This window comes from Falco cherrug, chromosome Z (assembly GCF_023634085.1).
Source record: "Falco cherrug isolate bFalChe1 chromosome Z, bFalChe1.pri, whole genome shotgun sequence".
In the NCBI taxonomy this organism is placed as follows: Eukaryota; Metazoa; Chordata; class Aves; order Falconiformes; family Falconidae; genus Falco; species Falco cherrug.
In genome coordinates this window covers 51,504,026-51,521,778 of record NC_073720.1, presented here as the reverse complement: position 1 = coordinate 51,521,778, position 17,753 = coordinate 51,504,026, and the positions used below count along the sequence as shown (strand labels likewise).

Genomic DNA, 17,753 nt, shown 5'->3' with positions numbered 1-17,753 from the left:
CCTGGAAATCTTACATTGCTGAAGCCAGAGTTTTGTGTTGATGAACAGAATGTGTGCTATTCCTTACACACTAGAAAATACATCCAAATGATCGCATAGATTTCTGGATGTTTTCAGCTTATTATCTGTAGACTTTCTCTATGAGACCCAAGTGTTGTTCTGCTGACGTGCTGGACCCCTTTATGGAAAATTAATGAGACCATGAAAATCAACTTTAAAGTATACAACATTTGCTTTATGTAAGCACAGTAAGAGATCGACATTTTTCCCCTCATAAATACTACTGTCTTCCAGTTGATACTATTTACTCCTGATGAAAGTAAATTAACAGTGTTTCCTATATTCTTCAAAGATATTTTACATAATCATTTAAAAATGAATGAAAGCCAGACATATATGCACACAAGCATAGAAATGTGTATATATTTGAGAGGCTGGCTTTCAAACTGCTTTGTAGTTTGATACTATTATTGATACCTTATACTGATAGATAATAGATTCAGTAAGGTGAGCCATATCAATGCAAAGTTTTAGTAATTGTAAAACATTTGCATACTGCTGCACTTTAAGGGAGTAATTCCCTTTCAATTCCATCAAGCCTGCTGCTGAGGAAAAGAAATGGTCACGAAAGCTTGAGAAGGTAATAGCAAAAGGACCACTCCTAGATATCGCTGATACACTTCAGGCTGCAACAGCCCTTGGAATAATCCAAACCACTCCCTGAAGACTGGTTATTAATATAGAGCTACATGCATTAGAGAATGACTTTACTGCCGAGTGTAATTGTAAGAAGCCTCGGCTGGTCCAAGGGATCGAAATGTGAGCCTAACATTAGCCTTGAACAGATACCTGTGTTTCCTTGAAGAGCCTGGGGAAGTCTTGAGAAGAGCTGAGCCAACAAGATAAGGAACTGCCAGATGTGCAAGTAGAAGTGTATCAAAGATGTAGCAAAGGCAAGGCCATCCAATCATGAACTGATGGTCTGTGAGTGAACCAATCATGTATAGATAGACACTTACTCTTAATATACCAAAGGGCTTGTTAGAACAATAAATGGGCCTTTTGGCCTTTTGGGTTTGTGCACAATCTTTTGTGTGTCATGTCCATCTCAACAGCAACATGTAATATTGTCACACAGAGAACTGCATGGAGTAGAGTGATTAATCCTATGCTTCCCTGATGTTTTTGTCATGCTGTGTATCTTTTGGATATATTCTTGGAATTCTGAAAGCCTTAACTTGTTTAGCTCTTTGAAAAGGTAGCATGCTTCTACTACATGGATTTATTTGCTGTGTCACAGTCTGGAGTACCAATCCCATGAATATCATCCTCACAAAGCATTTCCCACTCACTGTTTGCTAGCTGCCTTAGACAACAACAGTCAAAGAAATTGTCTGCTATTAAACAGATGCACCAAACCAAGGTTTCTTTTCTTTCAGTTTTTACATTCCTGCGTGCCTGTATACTTTTGAAGGGCAAGGAGTGGCAAGGTCAGCACTTTTGGCCAAATTATGATGAGTCACTGCTGCACAGCTCTATAACAATTGGAGAATACTGAGAAGAATAACAACATATCCCAAGTTTTTAAGTTTTCAAATGTAAGAAATCTACATTCTTTTAAGGTCAGCTAAAGTTAAGGATAGAAAGGAAAGGGCATGGGTTTAAAGGGTTTTTTTTTTTTGTTTTCCTGATCTAACATGTCCTGACCACACTCTTAATCTTTATCTTGATGTTAGGCAAAATGGCCAGTTCACACCTGCTCAGAAAATTTTCTATTCTTAGACAAAAATACTAAATATACTAATTCAAACAAATACCACTGAAAATGCCATAAGGATCTGTAATGGGGTTGTCTTGGATCCCTGGGAAAGGCATAGTCTCTGGAGCCTGATCAAGAGCTCTGAAGACTGAAAAGCTCCATCCAAGTGCTGTGTGCTCAAGAAGGTAGGAACAAAAATGTTTTGAAGTTTCTGTGGCTGGAATTCAATGCAGATTTTTTTTTTCTGCAGGAAATAACACCTTGAGCACTTTGGTCATTGGTCTGCTCCAGCGCCTTTGCTGATACTACCTGCAGGATGAATGTACATGCTGGCAAAAGAGGTAGACCTGACTGCTTTTTTCTCCTCTCAGTTATTTGTGCCTGCACAGCCACTGTTGGTTAGACACTCAGGGAACTGACCTGGCTAAAGAATAATCTCTTTTCTGACAAAGCCAGTCTTCAACTGAGTAATTTTCTTGATGCAATTCTTGTGTCACCTGCCACATAAAAGTCTAATGTTGTCTAAGTGAAGGCACGGAGGTGCTTCTCCTGTTTATTATTTTAGAAATTTACACAAATTTTATGATACAATTAGCACACCATGTGTTGTGTGACAGGATACGTCAGATGGTTTATGATACAATTTGCTCAACATGTGTTGTGTGACCCACATCATGTGTTGTGTTGTTGTGTGACTGGATTATTTTGCAGAATCCTTGTTTGACACATATTTTATGAATTTATATTGCATTGAATATGTGACTGTATTTCACATTTTGAGAATAATTTGTCGTATCCGTACATGCACAGGTGTACAGCTCTTGATGGGCAAGAATTAGCTTGCAAATATTGTGGAAGTCAGACAAGGTACATGTTACTGTTAATTACAATTCCTTTCTTTGCATGAATTTTCTCCTACGTTAAGATGGGGCATCAAACTAATTTCCACTGGATTCTGTTTCCTGCATCAGAATTCTGTGCAGATTCTCTGAAGCTCTAAAAAGCATCCCATCCCACACTGCCAGCTACTTAGTACTTTGACTGACATTGATCTGATCTTAATCTAGATTTAGAACTGTAAAGCATAATGTTTATAATTTTTTATTTACTCAATAATAGCCTCCTATTTTCTCATCATTCAAACTGTGGGGGGCAGGAACTGTTAATAGCTTCTTAAGTCTTGCAGAAAATTGTATTTCTAAGTAAGTAACACACCATACTTTGCAGGATTGAACCACTGCTTTTTTGCATGGTGCCAACAGTGACAGACCTAACAGCAGCCTGAGATGTCAGGTAACAGAAAAGACCATTCCCTTGGCTTAGTTGTCCTCATTGGGTAGGTTTGGGCTGCTCCCTGCTTTGGGTGTTAATGAATGGATTTCTGCTTAGTTTTTCACTGCACAAGAAGCCTCAATGCCTACCTCAAGGTTTTCAAATTCCACCCAGACACACAGTAAGCGTTTCTCAGCTGGTATGCATTCTGCCCCACTAGCTTGTGTACACAGCTGTGGGACTTTATATATATTAATTACCAAAGGAAATATATGAATTACTGAAGGAAGACATAATCTAAATTCATCTATCTGTCATTAATCAGAGCTAAAACAACCAGCACCTTCTTTGAACTCCTGATTGGCATAGCCAAATGGGAAGTGGTTGACCACTGACCATCACAGTCTATCACTGAAGTAAATGCTCATTTTCTCAAGTTCAGGTTGAAGGATGCCTACCAATAATCTCTTAGCCCTTTCCATTTCTGTAGGACCCCAACTGGGAAAAACATCTGTTTTCAGACAAAATGTGACACAATGGTTTCTTTCCCTTTATTGGAGAGTCAGTACCCATGAAAATCTGCAAAAAAATTACAATCAAATGGATCTTTTTTCCTGATATGAGAATAACACTTCATTGTCTTGCAAGCAGAGATGTAATACTGTAAAATGCACCAATGTATTTGAATCTATAGCTGCAGGCCTGTCCTAAATTATCTGATCTATACTTGTTTATACCGGTTGAAGATACTGGACATTTGTCCAATGCTGTGTATATTCCTTCATCACTTTCTCACTCACATCTCCACTATCTCATTCTTGTGTCATCAAACACCATCACATGTATGCGTTATTATTCACAGAAAGTAAGGAGAACATTTAAACTCCATGATCAGCATTCTTTTAGTTGTTTAACACAGATTTTGAACAGCCCTAGAAATTATCGCTGGACTCTTCTGTCTTGTGCTTTATTCTGATCAGGCTCGGATTTTATTTTTTTTTTTCAGGGGGTGGTGGTGGTAGTGTGGATTTAACAGCCTACCTGCCTGTTTTGAACTGGATTAGTGTTGTGATAAAAATTTATCCATATCAGATTATAAATTGCTTAATTAAACCAATACCTATTAGTGTCCTGCATTATAGATCCATACATATGCCCTCGGGAAGTGGTTACAGCGCACAAATGATGGCTTGAGTCATACACAAACTAACACAATAGGGGTACACTGTAATTTAGGTTGAAATGGATCCAGGGAGGTCACTTAGACCCTGCTGACTAGCAGAGAACAGATGTTTCTCCACTCCTCCGGTGGGTTTTGAGTGACATGCTGTAGGCAGAAACTGCTTTTCTTCCAGCATTTGTTAAGAAACATCGCAACAACCTGCAGCCGAGAGCAAACTGGGCCATTTTACTAACTCGGTAGTACAACAGCCTGTTGTTGTTGTTGCCTGTTGTGTTGAGGAACTGCACGCTGTGGTCAGTACCCCCGGGCACCGGGTGGCTGCACGGCCCTGCCAGCCGCCCCCGGCACGCAATAAAGCCGACCGGGACGGATTTTCACCTAAACTTCCTTCTTTGTGCAGCACCGGCTACTTCCACAACTGCAGCGACAAGACAAGCGGCACGCAACAACACCACGGCAGTGCCGGGCCACGTCGCCGCGGACAAGATGGCGGCGACGCGCGGCGCGCCATCAGCCCCGCTTCCCGCCGGCGTTCCCGACATGCACCGCGCCCGCCGTCATAACCGCGCCCTCTCCCTACTGGTGGGTGGCGGTTGTCGTGCGCCGCACCGTACGTGTCCTGCTCCCGTCCACGAGCCGCCGCGCTCCGGCGCTGACATGGCGCTGGAGGCGCGGAGGATGGAGGGCGACGTGGAAGACGGTGAGCTCTGCGACTCGGACTCCGACATGCCCGGTGCCGGCTCCCCTGACGACCCTCAGCAGGTGAGGAAGAGGAGGTAGCCGGCGGCGAGGCCCGGGCTACAGCCGGAGCCGCGCCACCGCTGGCGGCGGAGGGCCCACCGGGAGAAGGCAGCGAGAGGGCCGCAGGGGCCCTGCCGCCGCCCGTGGTGCCCCGCTGCCGGCCAGAGAGCGAGGGGCGCGTTGGGGAGCGGGGCCGGCCGAGCCCAGCCCGTGGTCTGCGGGGGGGCGGGGGGTTGTGGTGGGGGGCCCTTCCCCAGGGGTGACCGCTGGGCCCTGGAACTGGCTTGTGTCTCCGGTGCCCGTTCGTTTGGGAAGACCGCTCGCTGTCGCGGGGCGGGGAAGGCTTTTGTTGTTGCTGGGCTCTGGGTCCGGCGAGCAAAGCAGAGTGCTCACCGGTACCGTGGGTCGCCTCAAGAACAATAGAAACAAGCCGTTGTAAACACTCATGAAAACAATGAGGGGCGATTACTGCTGTCCCTTGACTTCACAACTCTTATGCATCCGTAAATTCCTGAATAGGTATTATTTATTTCGAAGTGCCTTATACTGTTTTCACGTTAGAGTGTGTTACGAACTTTATGGGTGTGTGTGGGCAGGGAAAGATTTCAAAATAAGTAAGTGTATGAGGCTGCACATGTAAGTTTTTATACTCTTTAGGTATTTTGATTTACTTGCAATATAGTTCTGGGATGTGTAGCACAAAAATTACTAGAGATGTGGGATTTTTGTTTTTGCTTGTGGTGTTTTTTTAGTTTATGGAGTTGTTAGTATTTTACATTATGGATTACGTTTTAAATTAAAGATTTATATTTCATAACACCATAAAATAAATTGAAGACTTCTGTCTTCTGTTTGCTAATAGGAGGAAGAAGAAATAGTGAAAGCAGCAAGGTTAAAGAAAGAGTTTTTATTTCACCTTAAACTGAAGGAAGACATCTTGTTTTTAAAGATCACAGGATAGCATATAACTTTGTGATAGGAAGTCAGTTGGAGAAATACTGGAATTATAAGTGAGGAAAATGCTTACTACAGGTGATCACAGGCAGTGTGGCCAAAAGTTTCCAGTAATTGGGAATAAGAATTCTGGGTTATGATACCTATGGCTCTTTCACAGGTTATGCAGATTTGAGCAGGTTTGGCTTTCGTGTTTTCATTTATTTGGCAGGTGTGGGGTGGTTTGGTGATTGACCTTGGGTGGATGCCAGTTGCCCGCCAAGCCACTCCGTCACTCCCCTGCTCAGCAGAATGGAGAGGGGGGGGATAACAAAAAAAAAAAAAACCCCAAAAAAACCCCAAACACTTGTCTGTATAGGTGAAGGCAGTTTAATGAAGAAATGGCAAAAGTTATGCACATGGAAGCAAAGGAAAACAAAATATGTTACTCTCTACTTCCCATCAGCAGGCAAAGTTAGGCCACTTCCAGGGAAGCAGGGCTTCAGTACACACAGTGGTTGCTTTGGAAGACAAGTGTAAATAACAAATGACCCCCCTTCCTCCTCCTTTCTCTTAGCTTTTATATCTGAGCATACATCTTATGGTATGGAATATTCCATTGGTCAGTTAGGGCCAGCTGTACTGGCTGTGACCCCCTGGCAAGGTCTTGGCCATCCACCCCCAGCCTGCTCGTCAGGGTCAGGTGGAAGTTTGGAGGAATAGCCTTGATGTTGTTGCAAGCACTGCTCACCAGTAGTCAGCACACTGGTGTGTTATCACCACTTTCCTGGCTACCGATACAAAGCACAGCACTGTGAGGGCTGCTGTGGGGCTCAGCCAGACCCAGTACAGGGGAAACAGCATTTCTTGAATGTTTTTATAGTAATGAGACTTTTTTTTGTAAGGTCTAGTGAAGCCTTTAGGGATTTTGCCCTAATTACTAAGGCATAGTGAGTCTGTGGTGTCTTGTTTTAAAGGAAGAAAACCCCAAGTCTTCTGTAAGGTGCTACTCTCCCCAGCTGGTCATGTGCTGTCTTAATTGAATCACAATATACTGTTAGCTTCTCAGAGTCTGGTCAGCATGCAAGTTTTATGGGTTCGGTTTTGCATCTTTTGGTCATTATTTCTTCTCACTTGAGTCTGTGGGAACAATATTGTGGTTGCAGATCACTAATCTTGACCCCTTTCAGAATCTGGAGAGAATATTAATTTCTGTACTGTTAAAAAACTTCTTGTAAGTTGCTGTGGTGGTTTGATTTTTTTAATCTTTATTAGAGCTGCTGTGCATGTTGTGTCTTTGTCTGATTTAGGAATTTTAATAGCTTTTTCAGTGTCACGATAATCTTAATTTCTTTCAACAAAGATTACATTAAATAGGTTAGCAAATCCTGGTAGGTGTTTTTGGTAGTAGCCATGTGTAGAAGAATGGCTGCAGAAGCATGGCCTTAGAATCTCTGAAGATCTGCACAGTCCAGGCCTGGTATTAGAATAGGCCTGTAATCAGAATTGTACTGAAGTTGCTGTGCTGAAGTTAACAAGAAAGGTGGCCTGGAGCTGTTCTTGAATCCAGAGACCAAGTCATTATGTTGTGCCAACAGGCCGTGGGTGTAACAAGCTACAGCTGCTGGGAAAGCAGGTGCAGGGCCAAGAAAGATGGGGACTGGTATGGGAAAATAGGGAGTAACAAACTACAAGGCTGAAGCACAGCAACACAACTAGCTACATGGATAGAATGCTTATTTTAGTCATGATAATTAGGGGTGTGAGAACTGCACGCGCTTAGAGGCTAATAATCAATTATTTTTGCTTTACGAATATGCATGTGTATCTATTCTATATAAGTAGTGTTAGAAACTAATAAAGTTGAGCAAGATGCATAACTCGTATTGAGTGACTTCTTGACTCCGGCAAACCCTTCTTCCAGCAGCCATGCTGTCTGTCATAATACAGACATTTCATAGGATGCTCCTGTCAACTGTTATCAAGAAAATGCTCATGGAGGACTGCTTAGACAGTCACATGAGTCAGAATTAAGTTTATTAGCTGATCAGCTTTGACATGACTTGATAGCTCTTTTAATTTATAAAAGTCAGTTAATGGACTTTTATTCTTTTATTTCAGAAATCACATGATGGCAACGATTCAGGCAGACTGTTCCAGAGCAGCATTTCATCATGTGCACCAGCTGTTCCTTATCGGACAACCAAAAGTGTGGATTCAAGTGATGAAAGCGTTTCTGATTCTGACGATGACAGCTGTCTTTGGAAACGAAAGCGACAGAAGTGTTTCAACTTCCCTCCTGCTAAATCTGAGCCTTTTCAGCTTAGCCAGAGCCACCAAAAACAAACTGCAGTAGGTGCCAAGAAGGTCAACAACATTTGGGGTCTGGTGCTCCAGGAGCAGAATCAGGATGCGGTGGCTACTGAGCTTGGGATTCTAGGCATGGATGGTAGTATTGACAGAAGCAGGCAGTCTGAGACTTACAATTATTTATTGGCTAAAAAGCTGATGAAAGAAGCTCAGCAAAAGGAGGCAGAGACTTTAGATAAAGAACTGGATGAATACATGCATGATGACAAGAAAACATTGCCAGCAGAAGAAGAAAATGGACAAGGCTTTCTGAAACGGAAGCGGCCTGTTAAAGATAGACTGGGTGAAAGACAAGAGATGAAATACAAAGGGAGGTATCATATAACAGAAGAAGATTCAGAGGAAAAAGTGGCAGATGAAATTGCTTATCGGTGAGTTTAATAACAGTGTATTTTCACTTCAGTAAGTATTGGTAATTGTTGATGGCAAAGAAGAGGTGGGAAAAAATGTTTCTTACTGCTAAAGATGTAAGATATCATACAAGATTACAAAAAACATGAGTGCCTTGTGTGTATTTCCAAAATCCTGGTATTAAAAATGCAGCATTATGGCTATTATCTTGTAGAGGCATACATAATACTGTCTAATTATATATATTTTTTTAAGATCCTCCTAAATAGTTGGGTGTTTGAGAACAATGGCAGGGGAAAATACTTTTTTTCATGGTAAGATTTAGTAGTGGCTTTTAAAAGAAATACCCCATGAGTAAAGGTGCATATTTGGAGTTGGATGCCAAAGAACAACTGTTATGGTCACCGTGAAAATCTGGCTAAGTTGTTAACCTTTGAAACTGTAGATTGCTTGGACTGTGTAGTGCTTTGGAGAGTACAGCTTCTGAAATGTGTGTGTTCTTTATGTGGAACATGCTCACCTGAAGAAAATGCTTTGCTGCTGTTATAACCAAGGGCTGCACCAGTACTGAAATAAAGCCTTGCCTCTTTCTCTGTGGTAAAACTGTATTGTAGTTCTGTGCTAATTTATGGAAGCCAGTGCTGGGATTACCAAGCTCCAGCCATATGCACCCTTACCACCATCCAGTTCTTTTCACAATCCTGTTCAGTAACTGTACTGAGCTGCGTCAGAAAACTTGTCTGTCCAAAAGCCTGTTGCTGTTTTTAGAGTTAGTTTGCAGACAGATCTTTTCTGAAGCAGTTTGCTGCAGTTTTCTTTGAGGTGGCACTGGCAGCACTGGACTGATGATGTGAGGGAGGATGCATGACTGCAGTCATTCTTACTTAGATGACTTAAGTTGCTCCAATCCTTTTTCATTGGTGCAAGGGGAGAAAATTATGTTAAATAGGGAGTAAGCGTTACAAGATTTACTCATGGTTAACTTAATATTTCAATAAAACCTGGATTTACTGATCATTGTTGGTTTCTTGCATGTGATGCTTAGTATTGCCAGATGCTGAAATACAGCAATTAGACAATTATTAATGCTGTTACCAGTCTCAGTAGTTTTCATAATTGAATTATGAAATCATAATTTCAAATTAATAAATTCTTATTCATGAGTTTTAAAACTTTGATTGTGTCTCTTGTAATAAACTTTCCTTTGTTATATTGAACTTGATCAAAATAGGGCAGAAGCCCCTTTTTTCTAAATGTTTATAGCAGGTGTGGTGCTGAAAATTAGAGTGGTGGGGCATTGGAAGAGGTTGCCCAGAGCAGCTGTGGCTTCCCCATCCCTGGGAGTGTTCAAGGTCAGGTTGGATGGGGCTTAGAGCAGCCTGGTCTAGTGTAAGGTGTCCTGGCCCATGATGGGGGGCTGGAACTAGATGATCTCTAAGGCACCTTCCAGCCCAGACCTTTCTGTGTTTCTGTGATATGATTGCGAACTGTATCAGTAGGATAGTGGTTATACACATCACAGTAGTGTTTGATCTATGCTGTGCCATCTGTGCCTGGCTTTATAACCTTTTGTTGTGCTGGCCCACACAGTGACCTGAAATAAAAAAAAAATTCTGACTATTTTGTGGCAGCTTTTGCCCTGTATCTTTCTCAGTTCCTGTTGCAGTGTACAGGTGCTTGTGAAAGTGTGCATACAGGAGGATTGTGTAGGGTCAGAATTTGTGTAGAGATTGTGTAGGGTGGGGATTTGACTGTTGAAGCTGCCACTGCTAAGTCTGTTTAAGCCAGGGGTCCTCAAACTTTTTAACCAGGGGGCCGGTGCGGATGCAGTGGCAGGCAGCCATCTGCCGCTGCTTGGTTCCGCCCCGCCCCCCCCCCCCCCCCCAGCCCCCGGTGGGGGGGGGCGGGGGGGTCTGTAAATACAGGGGGCCGGATTGAGGAGCCTGGGGGGCCATGTCTGGCCCGTGGGCCATAGCTTGAGGACCCCTCGTTTAAGCAGCTGTCAGTTTTTTCTAGTCTGATGCAAGAAGCCATTGAAACATATTTAAATGTATAGACTCTTCAATTTTAACAGTTTTATGTCTCACAAAATGAATTATTCATTATGGGGGTTCTGTGTTCAGTTTTATTGGAGAAGTTACACTGACAATTAATGTGTTGGTTTTTTTTCCTCCCCCCACCCCCATTCTCAGGCTTTGTGAGCCAAAGAAAGATTTAATTGCCCGAGTAGTGAAAATAATTGGGAAAAGAAAAGCTATCGAACTGCTTATGGAAACAGCTGAAGTGGAACAAAATGGTGGACTCTTCATAGTGGTAAGAAAAATGTGATATTGTGAGTTTGTGGGGGACCCACACGCAACTTTTTACTCATAGATATTGTACAGCTTTCAGGTTGGACAGGTACTTCTATTCTGCCTCCCGATGAGATCTTTCCCTGACAGACTTCAGAGTGAAGAATTCTGAAGCTTGAATAAAAGCTTGTAATGTTAGGATCCAGGTGAATGAAGCCTCTGGCACATTGCCCCAGTAGGTCAGGTGGATATTTGGCAGCACTGACATGTCTACTGGGTTTATTGGCATGCCATCAGAGGTCAGCATACTCAGTAGTGAGCATTTCTGATGTCATATTAGAAGAGTAACTTTCAAAACAGAATCTGTTAGCTTTGTTAGAGAAACAGTGCCTTGTGTATCAGTAGAGCAAAACAATACTGATTTACATTAAAAATCATGGTAAAAATCCTATACTTAATGGTTAGGTTATTAATTTCTTAATGTGTGTTAGTGTTTATCAAATAATGAGCCTTAGCACAAAAGGTCAGAAGAGAAGTGGGAGGGAATTAGTAAGTACTTTCAGGCATTTGTTTATATTTTACATCTCTTCTGTCATTGGAAGTAGAGAGGAGAAAAAGAGGGGAAAAATAGCCCTATTAAAAACCAAACCCAAACAAAGGAAAAAACACACCCCTCACCCCACCCCCCCAAAAAGCAACAACTTTCCAGCTAGCAACTTGTCTGAGAAGCAGTCTATTGTCTTGAAAGATCTAAGTACTTATTTACAACTGTTTACCAAGGAGATGAAAGAACATGACTCTTGGTGGCTTTGGCTGCAGATCAGAGTATGCTATTGGAAAGCCAGGTCATACCGTTTTTCTTGGTTGGGGTTTTGTGCTTGATATACGTGTCATCTGCTGTTTCAAGAACATACTTAAAAAATTCACCATCTCTATAGGTAGAACTTTTGGGTTGTATTTTTCTTTGTTATTTAGCAGAAAAGTATCACACTTAATACAATATCAAGCACTGGAGTAACAGTTCAACTGTATACTATGGTAGTTGAGTAATAGTATGGTAATTAGTGCTTATGATTTACAGAGATTTCAAAGCTGAGTCCTTCCATGCTTCAGTATGGTACACTGCAACACTGAAAACTGTTGAAATGTGGAACTAATATGTTGTGGCGAGAAACTTCAAAGTCCACATTGTGTTTCATATTCCTTAGGCAGAAATGCAGATTATGCAGATCGGTTGTAGAATTGCTGAGCACAATTAAGAAAACCTGAGACCTATGTAATTTTATGAAACTCATTTTTGGCATTCTACTGGGTTTATGTGTTCAGAATGTTCTGAATATTTAACCTAGTGTATATGTTGTTGTAGATAGTTGTGAGAGTAGTTAGAATAATATTAGCATTTTGTTTCTGCACTACCAAAATCAGACTTGCATGTAGCTGAACAGTTTGGTATTGTGTTATAACGGGTTTTTTTGTAACCTCATAGTTCACCTGTCCAAATGTAGCAAGCTGGTTGTTGACCTTCTTATGACTAATTCAGTCATAAATAAAACAGCTATGGCTGGTTTTATGTAATAGATAACACAGCAGAACTTAATTTTTTATATTCTGTCTCAATACAAAGCAGTGTTAGATGGTATTTTTATATCAACACTGAATGTATTAAGCTTGCCATTACTAATTTACTCTTTCCCTGTTAAGAATGGAACTAGAAGAAGAACACCAGGGGGCGTTTATTTAAACCTGCTGAAGAACACACCTAGCATCAAAGAAGAGCAAATCAAGGTAAAATTGTCCAGAGTGCAAATGATCATCCAAAGTAAATTTTGAGGTTTTTATACTAGAAATGTTCTGATTTAATCTCTCTCTTAACTTCCAACAAATTTAATTCTATATTCCAAAGAATCAAACTTCTCACATCCGAAATATAAGCAAAAAAATACACTAAAAAATTATGAATTACTGTTTGTGCTAGGCAGAGAAAATGCCTTTTATGTAGTGCCAGTCACAAAGATCTGTTGAGGATGATGACACTATAGGGTGTGGAGAGATAAACACTGGATTTTTCTTAATTTGTGTATTCCTTACAGCAGTGTTATCTGCAGTTGTATTTCTCCCTTTGGAGCTCTGTGTTATTACGCATGGATTTAATTGTGTTCTTTCAATAAATACTTCTGTTCTGTGTAGCTCCAGCTGTGGCACCAGCCAGCAGTCCTCATTAAGTCAGATACTGGTCTGAACCTAGTCAGAATTGCTCACTGGCCTAATCCGTGATGCTCACCACATTAGTTTGGCAGCTTGTAAATATTATTGCCTTTCCTTTTAGGGTGTGAAATAGGCTGAGATGGTATTTTCTTCATTCAATTAAAACAACTTGGGTTTGGTATTGGACACTTTATTGAAGCTTTTGTTAATAGAAAAACTCGTTTATTTTGCTTGTAGGTGGCTACAACTCACTTTGTAAACCATCCCAGCACCTTGCACTGGGAATTGAGGAACAAAACAACATAAATTGTGATTGTCTGGTTTATGTTTAAACAAAAAAACCAACAATGAACCATTCATAGCTTGTAATGGTCACAAAAAGTTGCAAGGTTGATCAGTTTACCCCATTAAAAAAAGTGCTTTTCTACCCCATTTTCCATACCCTTGTAACTGTGTGGGGGTTTTTTCTCTTGCTGATTCTGGCAAGTGTTTAATGAGACGGCAGCTTTCACTCAGTGAACTTGATCGATGGTGTGAGACATCATTTGTCATACAAACCTGTGGGGAAAAATGCGTGTAATCCTGTCATGGACATTGTCGCATATGTAACGCTCACAGATTTGCATATTCTTAGCATTTGACTTGCAGCTTTTGGGGAAAAAAAAAAGCATTAATGCTTTCGGTATGCAAGTTTTGTTTTCTTTTAAAAAAAAAACAAGGAAAGAAAAGCTTGTAGCAGCATTTAGCTCTGCTGTATTATATTCTCCCCCTTGAAGTATGGAGAAAACTTGTAACAATTGTGTTTTGTAGTATAGAAGATGGTAATGGGTTTTACAAATGTTTGACAGTAAAGATCATGAGAGCTGGATTCAAATTTCCATTGTGGAGGAAAGTTTTTTTTTCTCAAGTTGTCATAGAACCTTTGGTTTAATTTTTTCTACAGGTCCCTCCCTATGGCAGTATGACCCTTTGGGCTACCACCCATTCCTTCCAGTTTTATATCATCAGCAAACTTGAAATGAAAACTTAGTGATACTTACTTACGTGCACTTTGATATCCCTGAGTAATTATGTAATAAAATTATTTATGGGGCACTTAAGTGCGGTCTCTCCTCATACTTCTGTCAATGTGTATCTTAGTTAAATATTGAATGGTATTTGTAATTAAAATTTTATTTTTTTATGTTTTCTTTAGGAAAAACTAGAAATATGAATATTTCTATTTTTTTTTCTTTCAAGGAAATATTCTATCTGGAAAACCAAAAAGAGTATGAAAACAAAAAAGCAGCTAAGAAGAGGAGAATACAAGTTCTAGGAAAGAAGATGAAAAAGGCCATTAAAGGGCTTAACCTGCAAGAATATGATGATGCGTCTCGTGAGACTTTTGCTAGTGATACAAATGAGGCTCTGGCTTCCCTGGATGATCTGCAGGAGGGGCATCATGAAACAAAGATGGAACATGAAGATACTATTGAAATTGATAATGCTCATGATTTGGAGATCTTCTAGTTAGTAGTGTTCTTGATGACAAAGTCTCTATAAAACATATTAAACGAGCCTTTCTTATAATCCCATGACTTCTTGTTTTCATAAGCTGCAGAAACATGGGAAATACTTGATTCTGAAGAACATGATATAATTCTTAGCTAAATTTAACAGCATGAAAGATGTTAGTTGTCCTATTTTTTGTTTGCTGAGTCCTCAAAAGTGTAATGTTTTTCTAGATAATAGCTCTGCATCATGTTTATTCCTTAGGAACATTTTTTGAGCCACATTAGGTTTAGGAATTAAGGCAATACTTCAACCAAATACATCATACTTAATTTGCTGAAGCTAACAAAAGTAATCAAGTGAGCAATGATCCTCATTTCAGTTGAACAGATAAAACAGTATAAAGTTACTTTTAATATAAAAGATTGTATGTTCTAAATATGGCAATGTATTGATAAGAATAGCAGTGTTTGTAGGAGTAAGACCTGTAAAAACAGATTGGTTTATAAAATTAACTTAATGACTTTTGAATACTAAACTTGTTACGAGCACTGTTGAGCAATTATGTTTAAATTTCTGCAGCAGGTTAATCCTTCATATTATAATAGTGACTTGAGCTTCCTACCTGTTCTGTGTGGACTTTTTCCATGAGTAGACACACACACAGTTCATACAGATCTTTTTGTTTGAAAACAGCTATAAATGAATGGTTTCTGAGTAGTGAGATTGTACTAACATGTTCCCCTCAAGGGTTTGTAGACTCTACATGCAGGTATAAACTCTTCACCTTACAATTCTTGTTTCCACGCTTCTCGCATGTGCAGTAGGATAAAGTAATGGTTGTCTTGCAGAAGTTCTGAAGTTTTTCTCTGCTAATTCTTAAGAAAACAGTAGTATGCAAAAGATGATTTTCTTACTTGATGCAGAAGACTATTGCGTAGTTCTAGAGTTCAATTGAACACAATTTTTACGTTGAATATTTTTAATATAACTGAAGAACATGTGCAACACTGATATGTGTGATGTCTAAAATACTTTGTCACTAACAAGTTGTGTCTAGGCAATTATTTTCCAGTATAAAATATTTCTGAAATATGAATGAATGAATTCACTTTCAAACCCAACAACAAAATTGAGCACGGAGATTTTCTTCACCTGGAGGCAGATTTCGGAACAAAGTTTATCACTGAAACACATAGTAAAGTTAGAATATTGAGCAATTCAGTACCGTAAAGAGCTGGTATTTGAATTACTAAAATATGTGAAGAAGGAGTTCTTAAACATACAGCACATTCCATTATATATTTCAGTAAATTTAATTAGAGTTTTGACTTTTCTGCATTTTGCTGTTCATGTGCCAGACCTCCCTATTGTTAAGAAGTTACTCATCAGATACAAAGCATGCCTTTGCTGTTATAATTGCTCTTGCTGAAATAACAAGAAGTTTTGATTTTGTGCATTAACTTTCCTAGCAAACCTGTGATGGCTGGAGTTCTAAATTGGTAACTTCTGTAAGGGAAAAATTAATTTTGTACTACCAAACTGGCTTGAGACTACCGTTTGATCCTGGTTTTGGGAACTGCTTGAGAATGTCTTAACTCTCTGTAAAGAATCAAAATTATAACGGTGTTTTTTTATGTAATTTGCTGCTAAATGTTACTATTTCTAATGTTGATTTCCTAAGTAAGGGGTAATGAAAGAATATATGAAGTCTTCTTTTAACAGAAGGAGAATGATAGTGCCCATTCCTTCCTTCCAGTGCCTGACTAACTGGCTTTTGCTTATCTTTTGTGTTTTTCTCTTTTCTATTTCATTCGGCTTTCAACTGAGACCTTTCAAAGCAGCACCCGTTTTTGTGTAGCTTGCAGTGGCTGCAGGTCATGTTTTGGTTTGTTAGTGGAGTTGGGGGGGCTGATCCTCCCCTCTCTGCAGCCTGACGCAGGCCCCCTGCCCCTTTTTGTGGGTTGCATAAGCTTCTGCTGGTGTGTGGTGGTGGTGGCCTGGCAGCAGCCACATTGTGAGTCCGTGTGTGACAGTCAGGGGCTTGTGTCAGCGAGCCTTGGCTAGAGCTTGGGCAGTGCTGGAGCTGAGGAGCCCGGGGCTTTGGAGCCTTGCTGCAGTCACCACAGTTTCCAAATGGACCAATGCAGATGTGCGAGGTGAGATGAGAGAGGTGCAGGAGTGAGAAAAAACAGGCTGTGATGTTGGTGCACATTGATACAGATCTCTCTTTGTATCTGAAGTTGCTGTAAGGTGTTAAGAGACAGACAGTGGTCATCTTCACCTTACTTATCAACCAGCTTTTCATTCCTCCTTATTTTCTTCCCCCAGAACTACTGCAACAGTAGGAAGCGTGGGTAAGGCTAGAGGTTTTCTCTGTCAACTTGGACATACTCAGCTTGTTTAGACTGTCCTGAACCAATACTTGCAGAGGTAGCAGCTCTGTGGTGCTGCTGTCAGCTGTGCCTTGGAACTAAACTTGATTGTGTGGACTGTGTTTTGTCTGGGAACAGATAGACCTGGCTGTTCAGATTTTAGTAGCTGCTGTTTTACAGACAAAAATCCAAATGTAAGTGTTGTGTTTTCTGTTCTTAAGTTTTTCCGATGGGCAGATGACATTGAGGCATCATCTTTTCTGCAAATGCATTGTGGGACAAATATTGCCCTCTGTCCATTAAGTTATAGCAGCTAAGCTGTCTTTGTCATGCCTGAAGCAGACAGTGAAAATGAGGGAAACATGCTGTGGTTTGAAAGCACAGCTTGTTTGTAACCTAAGAAGTTTTTCTTACATCCCAAATGCAAATGAGAAAACAATGCTTTTTGGTATCACAGGGAAAATTGATTTGTTAGTGATTCAGTTTCATAGTGGATCATGAAAGCATCATTTTAATTATAATTACAGTATTACAGATTTGCCTTCCACTTCCAAGTAGATGATTTCATTAAAATATTTTGTCCTCCAGGTTTATAAACTCCTATTTTCCAAAATTCTCAAGCAAGCATGGAATGACTCAGCGTTTACTGTGATGCCTTGGAAGGAAGATACGAAGAATAATTTGAATTTAAAGGTAGGGATAGTGAGATGAGAAAATGTTTTTACACTGTATGCAGCTTAATAGTTGTCCCATACTTCCCAAGGTGCTGCTGGGTATCTCCA

The 17,753-nt window shown here is 40.4% G+C and overlaps 1 protein-coding gene across 1 annotated transcript; it reads left to right on the top strand.

Annotated features, from left to right (window-relative positions):
• Nucleotides 1-4,767: 4,767 nt before the first annotated feature.
• PHAX (phosphorylated adaptor for RNA export) lies at nt 4,768-15,695 on the top strand. Its single transcript, XM_055699360.1, has 5 exons — nt 4,768-4,976; nt 8,010-8,629; nt 10,802-10,922; nt 12,602-12,685; nt 14,345-15,695. The coding sequence occupies exons 1-5, from the start codon at nt 4,872-4,874 to the stop codon at nt 14,612-14,614; spliced, it is 1,200 nt and encodes a 399-aa protein (XP_055555335.1). The 5' UTR covers nt 4,768-4,871; the 3' UTR covers nt 14,615-15,695.
• Nucleotides 15,696-17,753: the final 2,058 nt, after the last annotated feature.